The 15,658-nt window shown below is 31.4% G+C and overlaps 2 protein-coding genes across 3 annotated transcripts; one reads left to right on the top strand and one right to left on the bottom strand.

The window, feature by feature from the left end:
- Positions 1-1,573: 1,573 nt before the first annotated feature.
- Positions 1,574-3,215, top strand: LOC118063188 (probable xyloglucan endotransglucosylase/hydrolase protein 6). Its single transcript, XM_035077149.2, has 4 exons — positions 1,574-1,839; positions 1,947-2,047; positions 2,143-2,339; positions 2,506-3,215. The coding sequence occupies exons 1-4, from the start codon at positions 1,638-1,640 to the stop codon at positions 2,894-2,896; spliced, it is 891 nt and encodes a 296-aa protein (XP_034933040.1). The 5' UTR covers positions 1,574-1,637; the 3' UTR covers positions 2,897-3,215.
- Positions 3,216-4,187: 972 nt separating this feature from the next.
- Positions 4,188-11,602, bottom strand: LOC118063189 (uncharacterized). 2 transcript variants are annotated; one of them, XM_035077151.2, is made up of 11 exons: positions 11,454-11,602; positions 11,281-11,352; positions 11,101-11,171; positions 10,894-10,972; positions 10,740-10,814; positions 10,477-10,591; positions 10,226-10,283; positions 10,072-10,143; positions 9,645-9,775; positions 9,394-9,568; positions 4,188-4,539 (listed from the first exon to the last, which is right to left on the bottom strand). In XM_035077151.2, exons 1-10 carry the CDS (start codon positions 11,454-11,456, stop codon positions 9,399-9,401), a joined length of 846 nt encoding a protein of 281 aa, XP_034933042.1. In that variant the 5' UTR covers positions 11,457-11,602; the 3' UTR covers positions 4,188-4,539; positions 9,394-9,398. The 2 variants fall into 2 exon arrangements, with proteins under 2 accessions (XP_034933042.1, XP_034933041.1); XM_035077150.2 differs by having other exon boundaries at positions 9,445-9,568; positions 11,454-11,597.
- Between the last annotated feature and the right edge of the window lie 4,056 nt (positions 11,603-15,658).

Below are 15,658 nucleotides of genomic sequence, written 5' to 3'. Positions count from 1 at the left end.
AAAATCCAATTTTTTTTAGTAGATATGTAATATCGATGTCTACACAGTTTGTCTTATGAAATTAATTAAGTTACACAAGATAAGAAGGATTAACATACTAAATTGTAAGAAAATCAAGGACTTAATTATAATTTACTGCACACATGACTATGAAGCTTCAAGAAGTTGAGATGGGCCCGAGAAAGTCCAAACCTAGTCGATCAGCCTACTTAATAATGGGCTCCACATTAGAGGTTTCTATCAATTGGCAGATCAAAATCAATCTCTGTCTATGGGCTGGCCACGGATATAAGAATAAATGAATTGTTATTATTGCAAGAAATGGAAGCACAGCCTTTTAACTCGGGGCTATTTGACCAGAATTCAGGGCTGTTTTGGTATTTTGCTGATTTGTGATTGTGCTCTGTACCTTGTTTTGTGTTGGGGTTTTTTGTTTTTTTTTTTTTAATTTTAAAAAAGTTTGTTTTTTTCTTAATTCTTTTTATTTGATGATAAATATTATCTTTAGAAATAATATCAACAACAGCTAATCTTATTTTTATTTTATTTCTTGAAAAATCTCAAGGACACTCTTCATATTGACCTAGTATATTTATAATTTCTTAATAACCGTTAATATATATATATATATATATATATATGATAACTTGACCATAGAGATTTATTTTGGATTTTTTTCTTGTTCTTTCATTTGCAGTGGGATTTGAAGATTTTGTGCAACGGATAAGGCACATGGTGATTATGGATCCACAGGCGAGATTTTATATTATTTTTTTATTAAGAATTGTTAAACTTAACATTGAATCTCATGAAGGGCCATTAAATTTGGAGATTTTATCTGATTGGATCAAACCTATGCTCCATCCTTTTCACAGCGATTGCTATCCAAGACAACTAGCTAGCTATTACAGTTTTGGGAGTATTAGCTGGGAAGCTCCAAGTTTTTCTAGCCTCCACACAATAATTTCTTCATTTTTCCTTTTTTGTTTTATGATTTTAAAGGTGCATTCCCCGTCTCGGAGGGATTTAATGAGATTTCTTCAACGCTAACTTTTTTATTTTCATGATAATTGTGGGATTTAAATTAGTTTAAATACATCTCGATTAATGCCTTAAAATTATTAACCATGTAAATTTTAAATAATTCTAAGATTTATGGCATTCGAACTAGTGATCTCTAGAAAATAAATAGAAAATCTAACTAATAAAATTATCCCCTTAGAAATTTCTTGATGACAGCTTGAAAAGTCAAGAAATGGAGTATAATTCCTTGCAATTTCGGGCAATAATACATGGGAAGATAAAGTGTATCAAAATGTAGACTGGTAATTCTACGTATTGCGTCTGGGAAATTAAGGATGAGTTGAAGAAAATCATGAGGTGGAGGATAAGAGGGAAGAAGGGTCGAGGCAAAATAAGCACGCAGAGACACAGTTGGGAGTAGGGCCTATTGACGGCATGCCATTAGCTAGATTTGAAAGCAAAACTGCAGTGTTGTTTTTCACTTGAATGCAGCAGTCAACATCATGTATCTTACAACTGGCGTCTGTGTGTATATATAGCAAGAGCCCTTAACCTCTCTAAATCACACGGCCTCACAATACTCTTAAGATCACTTTTTGTAACACAAAACTCTAATGATCATGACCATGTTTCTTCAATCTCTCTCCCTGAGAAAGGCTAGTGTCTTTCTTTTCTTCTACTTCCTTGCATTTGCTCTCCACGTCTCTGCTCGACCGGCAACTTTTCTTCAAGACTTTAGAGTCACATGGTCCGATTCCCATATCAAGCAAATCGATGGAGGGAGGGCTATCCAACTCGTTCTAGACCAATATGCAGGTCACACTTTTCGTGGGGTCACTAGCTAATTACAATAATTTGAAATCTTGACAAATGATCTAATTACAATAATGTTCGACAAACTAAGACTTGTTACAATATTTCAGGATGTGGGTTTGCATCCAAGGCCAAGTACTTGTTCGGCCGTGTTAGCATGAGGATCAAGCTCATCCCTGGAGACTCTGCCGGGACTGTCACTGCCTTTTATGTGTGTACTCCATGTTTTGAATTCATGATTTCATATACTACACTTGCATGCTCATTCAAACGTTGAAGTTTCATTATTTCATTTGTTTTTTGTAGATGAATTCGGACACCGATGCCGTTCGAGACGAGCTTGATTTTGAATTTCTGGGGAATAGGACAGGGCAGCCTTACACGGTTCAAACAAATATCTTTGCTCATGGAAAGGGTGATAGAGAACAGAGAGTTAACCTGTGGTTTGATCCTGCTGCAGACTTCCACCTCTACACAATTTTCTGGAACCATCAACATATTGTGTAAGTTCATAGCAAGATACCCATTATTAACTTTTTATCCGTGACAGAGCAACAGGGCAGCCATTTTTTTTATGTTCGTTTTCAACCTTAATCATTAATTTTGTAATTGGGAGACTATACAGAGTAATTTCACTGTTAATGGTATTACTGCTGGTGGGGATTGCAGGTTCTACGTAGATGATGTGCCTATCAGGGTTTACAGGAACCATGAGGCGAAAGGAATTCCATTTCCAAAGCTCCAGCCTATGGGGGTATATTCAACACTGTGGGAGGCCGACGATTGGGCAACAAGAGGTGGCCTAGAAAAGATTGAATGGAGCAAAGCCCCTTTCTATGCATACTACAAGGACTTCGACATCGAGGGATGTCCGGTTCCAGGACCAGCAACCTGTGCTTCAAATCGTGGAAACTGGTGGGAGGGTGCTACTTACCAAGCCCTCAACGCCATGGAAGCTAGGAAATATAGATGGGTCCGTATGAACCACATGATTTATGACTACTGTACCGACAAATCCCGTTATCCGACTACACCACCAGAGTGCGTTGCCGGTATCTAGTTTGCGACAATCAACCAATCCATCAAGCAAACCAGTACATAGACATTGATATCGTATACTTGAATGTCTTTCCTACGCCATTTACGTACAAGTCCTTGTCCCGGTACTCTCCTATGTTGTGCGACAAGAGCCATGCATGTAAAAAGGGTAATAAATCATTCCTGTGTGCCTATGTGGACCACCAGTTCTCTAAGTTTATTCTTGGAGGGGGGCAAAAAAACAAATAAAAAAAGTCAATATCTACCTTGTAATCAAGCGTGTCTGTATATGATGCACAATAATTTGTGCCTATAAAAAAAGCTCGTCTATTATTGTGCGCTAGGGGTTTGATTTTCAAAAGTGTAGCAAGAAAAATCTTGCCACTGTCTACTATTTAGTTTAAAACCAAAGGACATGGTAGGTTCATTAAACGTTCAATCATGATACAAGCCGACAGAGGAAGAAAGAATGGAAAGGAAATGGCCGGAGGTGGAGTACGGCGATCCTTTTGAATTTTTTCTGGCTCTTATTACTCCTACACGAATTGGTCCCCATCCTTTTGAGACCCTCTTGTATGATCTACAACAACATGATTCACATGGCCCTTGAGTAGCCCGGAGAGTAGGTGGGGTGCTTTACTACGTAGCTCCACTCAAGCATGAAATGCATCCTCTTGAGAGTAGATTGGATCTTGTCAGAAGAATCGATTGATGGATTGAGGTCTCCTGCTTTTGTCCCCTCTAATTTTCTTTCTATCAAGGCCTCAACGCTAAATCCACGTTATTTCGAGGGATTTAAAAATTGGATTCATACGTGAAATATGAGCCCCTCCATTCAAATGCCTGTAACCTTGTTCACTTTAAATGGTAAGGTTATAGAGAAGGAAGCAAAAGCCAGATAGGTCAATATGAAAGCGATCAGGGGAACCCTTCCCCTCTTCGTGCCCCCCAGAGACACACAGAGCTGGTAGAACTATGGACTAATCTTTGAAACTTTGGCCAATTTAATCAAAAGCCAAGTGTAAACCAGTTCAATATGGCGTATCTACAAAGCCAATCAACTGCTGTTGTAAGCATGCGGTTCCTTCACTCAATGGTTCAACAAAAACAAAAAACAAAAAAGTCTACCTGTCAGTGCCATTGGACTGCAGCAAGAAGCAAGGCACATATATCCAAAGTGGCAGATCAATCATCGACAAGAAATTAAGATGCTAGGTTTAGAGAAAATTGGATCCCTTGGCAGCTTTCAATCAAGCAGTGAAAACTTGTGATCAATAATCAACAGGACAAGAGATAAGGTCAAGGACAGGAAATAATGAATTGAAAGTTGCATATCATTGCTGTATCGCAGGTCACATTAAATGAAACTGTGGAAAATATAAATGAGTAACAAAAGTGGTCCCTGAAATCACCATAGCTTCTCACTTTAAGAGTTGATTTTTCTAGAATTGGCAGATTTACCAGGACTTGCGGGAATGGAGTGTTCAGCTGAGGGATTCGTTGTCTAACAAAGCAATGAGATCATGTTTAACAAGAATGCTTCCTTTTATCGTTCAGTTCAACAACAATGCTTTGAAGACCTAGACATGCTTCTTTTTATCGTTCAATTTGACGGCAACAGGCTCGGAACAGTACGGGCAATTACCAAACAGGACATCAAACGATCTGCAATGAAAAGATGCAAGAATCCACAAATCATTTAAACCCCAGTATTTAAAACAATCAGAGAAAATAATAGGTCGGTGTGGATCTTCTCTATGCAGCTTAATTAAGAGGAACAAAAACAAAAACTAATTATCAATGCTTTTAATGACCCTATCATTTCCTGCGGTGCAGATGTTCTGTTAAATTTCCCCTAACAGAGCAAATAAAGTTGCGATTTACCTTAAATGAGGCCACCGCAAATTGTAAGTAGTAACCATCGTCACCAGTGTCGGCAACAAATTATGCTGTATCTTGTCACTGAATCTAATATTTACTCTTAACCATCAACCGTGGTGATAGGTCAATTATTTCATAGTACTCTTTGAAGAGCTACCGATAATAAAGTGATGCAGACGTCAAGAACATACCAATATGAGAGAGACTCGATATTGAAGAAAGTAACATAGAAAAGATTTACTCAATCTTGAAGAAAGTAACATAAAAAAGATTTACTCAATCTTGAAGAAAACTCAATTTATTTTATTCAAAAACTCAACCGTTCAATAATTATGTCTAGGTGCTTAGTTTGTTCTTTATCAATTATCTTATGATATTTCATCCATTTATCTATAAGGTCCTTTCATCTATAAAGAGTAATTGATTAAACAACTTAGAAGTGTAATCGATTGAGAATATACTTTTGAGAAGAAATTGATATAACTCATATATTTCAGGAAGTAAAATGAAATTGACCCTTAAATTTAACTACTAAATTATAAATACTAATATTTTTAAATAATAATAAAATCTAGAATGATCATTAATATTAAAATTTCTAATAAACAAAAACCAATTCCATTCGTTACTCACTTGCCCTTCATCCCCATTCATTTTCCCTTGATTGGAAATAAGATAGACTTCTTAACAACAATACAAAAGGAAGAACAAAGTCACTGTGATTAACCTTTTCTTTAAACTCTTCAAGGATAGATTTTTCAATTTGTAGTACTTCAAAACCTTTCTTGTACAAGATCCATTGCATTAAATTCTTCATCCTCCATGTCTTACACATCATGTATCTACATGATCTTAATCTCCTCTAACAATTTCTCTCCGACGCATTTATCTACTTGTTTTGCAAATTCTGCTTACTTCATAAAATGCCCAACATCGACTGTGAACCAGTCAAATTTATCGTTCAGGTTCTGCCTTAAATTTACTGTAGTTGGTTTGCATAGTTTAGACTTGAGTTGAAAGAAAAAAATAACTTCAATAATTTTGGAGATCTAAGTGTTTACAATCAAAAGAGCTTATTAACCGAATGTTGTGACAATTAAACTTTTCGTTTTGAATGATAGATGATATTTAAGGCTCCCATTATCATAATACATTGGTAACTTTTCTATATCTGTGAATAGGATATCCACCTTACAACAATTTTCATAAAAGCAAATATCGTTAACCTTAAATAAATATGGAATAGCATGTCTCATTTATTGAAATTGAACGAAAGCCAACTCCTCAAACATAAATATATTCTCCAAATAACCAAAGTCATAAACTATTTCATGTGATACAATCACTTTGATACGATTAAAAATATGTGAAAATCTAACCAAAAACATTAAACTTGGCTCACTTTGTTCCTGAAGTCTACTTCTCCGATCATAATTCCATTGGTTATGAGGATGGTACTTGGAAGGTTGATCCGCCATAATCAAATTGATTATTAACCAAAAAAAGAAGAAAAGAAAAAAAGAAAGGGATTTTATTGTGCCTTTCTTGTTTTTCATTCTATCTCTTCTCAAACAACACTAGTTTACTAGAATAGTATTGTTTTTCATTCTCCCTCTTCTCAAACAACACTAGTTTACTAGAATAGTATTTGTTTTTCATTCTTTTGGCCTTTTTATATATATAATTTTTTTCCTTCAATTTCATCATTTAATATTAAATTTATTAATAATTAAGTTTCATAAATTTTTTGTTTTTCATTCTACCTCTTCTCAAACATCACTAGTTTACTCTACCTCTTCTCAAACAACACTAGTTTACTAGAATAGTATTTGTTTTTCATTCTTTTGGCTTTTTTATATATATAATTTTTTTTCCTTCAATTTCATCATTTAATATTAGATTTATTAAAAATTGTGTTTCATAAATTTTTTACAATTTTCTTTTTATGAGATTATTCTAGTCTCATGATCCGGACCGCAAGTTTTAGAGTTAACTTTGTTGACTTGAGGTTTTTTTTTTTTCCTTTTTCTCATTGATCTTTTTTTCTTAATTTCATCCTTCAATATTGGATTGATTGGTAATTAGGCTTTGTGATTTATTTCGGTTTACTTTCTATGATGTTATCCCCTTATATGACTCACATTACAGGTTTAGTGAGTTCACTCAGGTTGACTCAAGTTGGTTTTTGTGTTTTTTTAATCAATTTTTCAATATCAATTTCATCCTTAACATTAAGTTTATTGAGATTGAGTTTCATAATTTTTTTTCAATTTATTTTTTATAAGGTTATTTCAGTCTCATAATTCAAATCGCGAGTTTAACGAGTTAACCTAGTTAACTCAAGTTTTTTTTTTTTTAATTTTTTTTTCTCAATTTTATCCTTCAATGTTAGATTAATTGAAAATTAAGCTTCGTAATTTGATTCGGTTTACTTTCTATGAGGTTGTTCTCGTCTCATGGCTCGGGTCAGGGTTTGACGGATTAACCCAGGTTGACTCGAGTCCTTTTTTTAATTATTTTTTTTTCAATTACATCTTTCAACATTTAATTGATTAAGAAATAAACTTTATAATTTTTTTTCTAATGGGTTATCCCGGTTTCATGACCTAGATCGAGGGTTTGACAGGTTATCTTGACCTGACTCAAGTCATTTTTTTAATTGATATTTTTTTTTCAATTTTATCCTTCAACATTGGATTTATTGAAAATTAAACTTCATAATTATTTTGATTTATTTTATATAGAGTTATTATAGTTTCACGATCCGGTATGTGGATTAGCAGGTTAACCTAAATCAATCCAATATGTTGTCGTTTCAATATATATATATTATCTTGCATATTTATTTTGAGTCCAACTCTATTTTTACTAGTAGTCTATGCTATTTTTGAATCTGTCAAGTTAACCGAGTCATATTAAATTAATCCCCACACGATTTAAATTTTTGTTCTACTATAAATTTTTTTTTTTTTAGCAAATTGTATCCACAAAAGTAGACTATGAAGATTGCTATTAATTGTTTTCGATCAAATAAAATGACCGTAATGACTCATATGATGACAACATTAAAAAAAATAAAAATTGATTGCAAAAACGAGAAATAGAGAAAGAGAATTGATAATGAAAATTACATGTAAATTTGATTTTCTATTAAATTCATTTGTACTTTTCTTCAATCTAAAAAATTCTGCATGGTTAGCAAGTTGAACTTCTGTTTTTATTTTTCTAAAAAAACAATTTAATGAGCTATATGTATACATTTTTCTTATTCGACTTTTAAGTGAATTTGGCTTTGTATTTTATTTTATTTTTATATATGTTTTCTGAATTTATTGTATTTTTTTATATCTATTCAAAGCGAATTTCCTTTCAAAGTTAAATTATATATAAATATTTCGAATTAATTGATAAACTAACTGCACTTTTGAAGGAAAATTGAAGCTTATAAAATATAAAGGCATTTTCTATAATTCTTAGATGGATGAAAGAATCTTCTTGATAAAAGAATGAAATGTCACCCGAGAAAATTGATAAAGAACACACTTTTAAAAAGAAACTGATAGAACCCATATATTTTAAGGAGATAAAATGAAATTATGATAGAACTAGAAAAAAGCAATTGTAGGAAGAAAATATATGAAGAAAAAATCTCAAGATCAAGGAAGACAAAATTATAGTGGAATAGTTATAATACCAAATTGATGTGGAATCACCAAGAAGATCACCACAAAGAGATACACTCAATCTTGTAGAAATCAAAACAAGAAAGACACCCAATCTTGAAGAAAGCTCAATTTAATGTATTCAATAATCCAACCATTTCGTAACAGATGTTTAGATGCTTATTTATATGCACCAAACCAAATAAATTATGAAAACCTAATAAGTTTTAATTCGATAAGAAAACTAAAATCTTAATTTAACTACTAAACAATAAATAATAACATTTATAAATAATAATAAAATATGGAATAATCATATGATTTTGAAATTTCTAAATAAACAGATATCAGTTCTTGTCGTTATCCTTCATTCCTCATCATAAAGTACAAGAAAATTGGAGGATCTATTATTGAAAGGACTCTAAAATAGACCTCTAAAACTTCTCACTGAATCTTGTGGCATCGTCATATTTTAAAAGTTGTTTTAATTGTGTAATTTCAAAGGTTCGTAAACCTGTATAGCTGGTCCTACCAATTTACCTACCCATTTACATGTGCAAAAATGTACTAGATAAGGTACCGAAGGATATGGAAACAATCCATGATAGAGTGAGCCAACGCAGAAAGTTTCTTTTTTCTTTTAAAAATCAAAGTAGATGGTTAAGATATGAACATTTGGTGAAGTATTAGCTATGGAAAAAGGGCAAAAAGTGCAGCAAAGCAATCTCAACTTAAAATCACTCTTCAAAATGCAGCGAATGGAGACTAAAACCATGCTATCTTATGTGAGACAGGTAAAAGCCAGAGATACTAAAAAGTCCACGTATTGCCTAGTTGTTGTGATAGAGCGCAACCAGTTGAGACATGAACATTTGGTGGAGAAGTGTTAGTTATGGAAAATGAGCAAAAAATGCAGCAAAGCAATCTCAATTTAAACCACTCTTCAAAATGCAGTGAATGAGAACTAAAACCATACTTATCTTATGCGAGCCAAATAAAAGCCAGAGATACTAAAAAGTCAACGTACTGCCTAGTTGTCGTGATAGAGCGCAGCCAGTCCACCAGACAAACAGTATGGAAAGCCCTGCCACAACTGGTATTATCACATGTATGGTCAGTTCCAGCACCACTCCTAGATCCAAGCTCCTCATCTACATGAACATTTACAGGTCAATGATAAATGAACTAATTCAAAAATATAAACACTTCTACTTAGTATAGCATTACCGATGGGAAGGTATTGGGCATAACAGATTCCACATTCAACTTGCTGATCATTCTCCAGGACATGTGATGGTCTTGGTAGTTCAGTCTCCAAAATAAATGCAAGATTTTCAGGAAGTGTTTTATCCTTCATCCTGTAAAAATTAATCCAAGTGCATATGTATGGAGTATTCACTGATTGGTACAGTTGACAATGAAGTCACTCTTTTTCCAAAATGAATGATAATACTATCACTACTTCAAACAATGGATGGAAAATTTAGGGAAAATAGGGTACAGGCTACCCCTCCTTCCCTTTTCCCTATTGGAATGTATTTTACTTATTTGAAAAACACAAAAGAAAATGTCAAGAATTGTACCCTGGTTATAATACTAACAGGTAATTGAAATCAAAATGCTAATCATAAACTGAGCAGACTCAAGATCGTACCATCGTTTGTTATTTCTTAGCCATAACTTTCTCACAGGGTTCACAACTGGACCAGAGCCCACAAAGCGACACCTATTCAAACTTAAGAAATTCATTAGAGAATGGAAAGCCAAGACTGGCTAGACAATAACATCAATTTGACAAGAAAACTTACTCTGGCAAATATCTAGGATCTCTGGCATTTATGGACAACATTATCGAACAATCATTTCCTGGGGAAAGGTCAGGAAAAGGGGAGGAGGTTTTAATTACAACAAACAGGATTCTGTGTTACACTATTCACAAATTGTTCGAGAGATACTGAATGGACAAAAAATATAATCATATAGCTAACCTCAGCTAACAAAGCACATGTATTTCAGTTGATCAACAACAGAAGACAAAAATGCGTGACCAAATAAATACCTATATCAATTTGGCGACAAGTTGTGGCGCGAGACAACTTTTTCTTGTTAGTGACACAAAGAGAATTATCAATGTCCTCCAAGGTAGACCAAAACTCCTGAAGCTTTTCCAAATGCTGTTATATTCAGAAAGAACAATCTCGGTTGACACCCTTTTTAGATGTAACATTACAGAGTTATTACAAAGATCATGTCCCCAGAAGTCACATTAAAACTAAAATTTTCGTAATTGAAAACACAGGAAAAGAACCTGTGAAAGCATACCTCTCGGAACTGTTGCACCAAATCTTTTAGTCTTGATTTTACTGACCATTTAACATTGAATATATATGGTACCTCCTGGAATAGTTTAAAAATGAAGAAAGTTTCTGCCTTGAAATGAAAGAATTCAAATAGCAAACAGATTATTAGGACCAACCGCAGAAACTGAAGGTGGCTTTTGCGGATAAGTTTTATCCAACTGAATTTCCATGATATGCACTCTTCCCTTCTTATCTCTGATACTCAAATACACAACAGGTTAGTCCACTACATGTTTAAGTAAACTTGAAGGAGAACCAAAATAAATTATAATGCAAAAGGGGATAGATAGTAATTGGATATTAAGAACCTATTCTATCCTTACGTGATGCGAAAACTAAGGAACTCTAAATCTCCACCGAAACGAACCAGACGCTCCCATCCAATTTCTTCTATCTGTCATATAAGAACAACGAAAACATTATCAACTCAACGCAACCTGAAAGCAAAGAAAAGAAAAGAAAAAAACACAATCAGGAAATAATTCATTGACGTTAAAGTCAACCTCTGAGTAAACCAAGCGGTAAAATGAAGATGGATTGGCCAGCTCTTTGTGTCTTTTCTGCTCAATAAAATCCTGTAAGCCAAAACAAAATGGGAATTTTATCAAACAGCTGGTGGGCTGACTTTATTTTGTTTACGGTAATAGAAACTGATCGCTAGAAGAAATGGACGAACCATTCTAAAAGGGTTGATAGAGAACTCTACAAAATCAAATTATCAGACAGCTGGTGGGCTAGCTTATTTATGGGGAGCAATAACCAGTCCTCGAATCCTCTATAAATCTTACGATTCGATCCCTTAAAGTGATACGGGGGCTTCTATAATTTATGTGAACGAACTATTATCTAGTCCTTATAGTTTAACGAGACTAATTAAGTAGTCCTTGTAGTGTCAAAAACTATATATTTAAAATACAAATTATAACTTAGTCCTTCCAAAAAAAATTTAAGTACTAATCTAAAAGGCATGGGTCTTCCACTATGCAAGACTCCATTATTCATCCTCTTATATATTATTGTGGATGGGCTATGCAAAATTTTATGTTTTTTTTTTAATTTGAGCTTCAAACTTTTTTTTTCCAACAATTTAGTTCTAATTAAAGACCAATTAATTTTGATTCTTTTTAGGAAAATATGTGATTGAAAGAAAAGGGACTGGAATGAAAAAGATATCAAACAAGGGTGGCTTGCCATAAGTCTCGCAAAAGATGTATTTTGATTATTAAACTTTAGAAATCACACTAATTATACAATTCTAATGCCTCAATTATTTTGTCAACTTAATTTTAGTACAAAAACTTACTTTTTTATTTTTTAGTCCCTGGTTGAGAGAGGAGAGAAAGAGGTCGCTAGATTCCAACGATAAAGAGAGAAAAGTATTGTTAACACCGATTTAGGCAATTAAAACGGATGATATTTATATTAAATAGTTACATTTGATGAGGGAATTTCATATTAAATATTTGTTTATCTTTAAAGTTCATGAAAAAATAAATTTGAATTCAAATTAATTTTTGGATTCAAGTTGATTTTAGTTTTTAAGGTCATAAATAGATTTTTTTTTCATAGTTCGTAAAGTATTTTATAGGTATTTTGGGTAATAAATGGGTTGAAAAATAAGTTTTTAAGTAATAAAACTTAACCCTTGATTTTTCAGCCACCATAGTAGACAAATTGGGGTAAATCAGATGACAGGTCATCTGATTTTTTTTTGAAAAAAATTTAGGGCGCAAGTGCAAACAAAAAAATAACAAGGGCTCAATCATGCAGGCCTTACAAAATGAATCAGGCGGGCTAGCTCGCTTGCTAGACCCAATAACACCTAGCATTTAATTTCTTTTTTTCTAATTATTTTTCTCAATTAATGGTTTTTTCTCTAAATTTTTTAATTTATATTTAAGTTACGAGCCGCCGAGGGGAGCATCATTTGATAATTGATAGTAATAAAAAAATTGTTTAGTAGTGTGGTATTAATCATTTTTTAAAAAATAAAATTTATTTAATAATAAATTATTTTTTAAAAAAAAAAACAATATTTTTAATATCATTATATTAAATTTATATAAAAAAAATTAATTTAAAATAAAAATAATTATTTTACACTGCAAAGACAAACAATGCTAAACAAATTTTAAATGAGAAAATGATCAGTCTTGGACTGCCGATCCATTCACAGAGAACTTTAAATATACATGATTAGAGTAAGACGTGATTACTTTCTCAAAATAAAAGAGATAGAATTGGTGGAAATAAATAGTTCATAGGGTTTCGATGTACGTTTTCTCGCAGCTCACTGTTCATAATAATAATTTTTTTCCTTTCTTTGCCTTTTATTTTTATGGTTTATTTTTTTTAATTTAATTTTATCAATTAAAATTAATTTTTATAATTTATTTTTTATAAAATTATTACAGGCTCATTACTCCAACCATAAATTTAATGAGTTAGCTTGATTAATTTGAGTTTTATTTTATTTTGTTAATTACTCTTTTTCTCTTTTAATTTTATTTTTTTAATATTGAATTAATAAAAAATTAGGTTTTATAATTTATTTTAATTTGTATTATATGAGTTTATCATTATCTCATGACTTAAGTTATAAGTTTTGTGTGTTAACTCGAGTTAACTCAAATTATTATTTTTATTTTTTTTAATTAATTTTTTAATTTTAATTTCATTTTTTAAAAATAGATTTATTGGATATTGAACTTCATAATTTTTTAAAAATTTATGTCTTATAAAGTTATTTTATTTTCATGACTTGGACTACAAGTTTAACAATTTAACTCAATTGACTCTATTAGAAATTAACCCAGGTTGACCCAAGTAATTTATTTTTATTTTATTTTTAATTTCTTATTTTATAATTTATTTTAATATATTTTTCATGATATTATCATAATTTCATAATACAACATGTAAATTAGTATATGAATCTAAATAAATTTGAATTTGTTCAATATATTATTATTTTTATATTTATCATAAAAGCATATTTTTTTAAATATTTATTTTAAATTAAATTATTTTTTTTAACTGTTCAAGTTAATTATGTTATATTAAAATAATGATTAAGAAAAAGTTTTTGGAGGAGAAATTATTAGTGATTCCTAAATATCTTTTTTATATTAAAAAAATTTAAAGCATTAGATTCTAGACCTACGTGTTGATGATTTGACTTGCAGGTATTGCCAGGCCTTCTGTCCACTTTTTTCTTGGGGGGTGAAAGAAGGGGCCAAACGGCCCAAGAAAAACAGGTTACTTTATGTCAACATAAAATCTGTATAAATGAGACTGAAAATTGCATTATAAATTTCCGTGGTGGGCGATGCCGCCCATGTCTTACATGTGTTTCCTCATGTTATGTGTCAAAGTACAGACTTGATAGATTTTACAACACTTGTGACCCACGTCACGTCACGGGCTTATCAAATTTTTTTTAATATACAATATAGATACTTAAGCAATGATGGTATTTATGAAAAAACAAGAAAAATTCTATGTTCAAATCATTAACTTGGATAGTTACATCGAGTAATATAATAATTTGATATAAATTACAGATAAAAATAATAAATAAATTGTAGAAAAACTATATGGTAATAATTAATTAAAACAAATAAACCGCTAATATTATATTATATAAAAAAAACAGTAAAGATCGTCGGAGACTCAATGTCATTTTACTTGGACAATATCCACCACTAGAAGACCTTGTTAAGATGGTCTAAACATCACTACAAAAGAGTGCATGATGACATTAAAAAAAGCTGCTTGGTTTACTAGAGCAATGCCGCAGAAGAGAAAACATAGAAAAAAAAAAGTAATTGCCCGTCTATATTCAACATATCAATTATATTTAACTCAAGAATAAAATTTATCTATAAAAATAAACTTAATAAATTATAATAAATAAATAAAATCTGAGAGAACCCAATCAAATAAAAAATGATAAAACAAATGACATTGAAAGTTGAAAAAAAAAAAAATAGAGCTCAATCCCCGATTAATCAAAACCAAATGATGATATTGAAAAAACATTAACTTCAAACAAATATAAATTAAAACAAATAAATCTCGAGCAAACACTCTAAAGTTGTGTTAATTTTCAAAACTTGCAACCTGTGAAATCTTAGACACGGGCTTAACCAATATGCTAAAATCCAAACAAATTAAAAGTTGAAAGATGATATCAAATAAAATAAAAAACAATCAAAAGAATGAATATGAAATCTAATAGGAAAAGAAATAATGGAGGATGAAATCATACAAAAAAATCAAATATAAAATTATCTTAGATTCTATAAATAAAGATTAAATTAAAAAAAAATACAAGCTTGAATGAGGATGAAATTGAAATTGAAATAAGATTTCATTGAAATTATTTAAAATAAAGAAAACAATAATAAAAGAATATTGACTAAAAAAAGAAGTTTAATAGTTATTTGAAAAATTACAAGTTAGGTATAAAGATCAAGGAAGAGAGAGGAAAGAAAGGAGAAGAAAAAAGAAATAATTGTCAGGGACAAACCGACAAATTTATCTATGCACGTGCCTTTTTTTATAGAGAATACACTAAACGCATTAGAAGCAACCTGGAACAACAATTTTGGCCTCATGAAGCAACTCTAGGTAGATAGGTTACTTTCCTGTTTATTTTTTCTATAAAAATACAAAAAGAACTTTTAATAGAAGCTAAAATTTTATTTTTTCCTAAAAGTAGTGATGTAAATTTACTATACAATTTAAACACAAAATATCCATTTTACCCCAATCAATTATAGAACTTAGAAATTGTTCTAATGCAAAGATCATTTTACCCATAAACAATTGGCTAAGAGATTTTTAAAAGGCCTTCAAGGAGAAAATATTATTCCTATA

Source organism: Populus alba, chromosome 7, assembly GCF_005239225.2.
Source record: "Populus alba chromosome 7, ASM523922v2, whole genome shotgun sequence".
Classification (NCBI taxonomy): Eukaryota; Viridiplantae; Streptophyta; class Magnoliopsida; order Malpighiales; family Salicaceae; genus Populus; species Populus alba.
This window is presented reverse-complemented; position numbering and strand designations above follow the sequence as displayed.

Excerpts from the sequence above, each read along its gene's own strand:
- LOC118063188 (XM_035077149.2), top strand. The coding sequence starts at position 1,638 with ATGATCATGACCATGTTTCTTCAATCTCTCTCCCTGAGAAAGGCTAGT. Across the intron at positions 1,840-1,946 it reads CGTTCTAGACCAATATGCAG|GATGTGGGTTTGCATCCAAG; the intron begins GTCACACTTTTC and ends ACAATATTTCAG. Across the intron at positions 2,340-2,505 it reads TGGAACCATCAACATATTGT|GTTCTACGTAGATGATGTGC; the intron begins GTAAGTTCATAG and ends TGGGGATTGCAG.
- LOC118063189 (XM_035077150.2), bottom strand. Across the intron at positions 10,815-10,893 it reads AGCCACCTTCAGTTTCTGCG|GAGGTACCATATATATTCAA; the intron begins GTTGGTCCTAAT and ends AAACTATTCCAG. Across the intron at positions 10,592-10,739 it reads TGGTGCAACAGTTCCGAGAG|CATTTGGAAAAGCTTCAGGA; the intron begins GTATGCTTTCAC and ends TGAATATAACAG.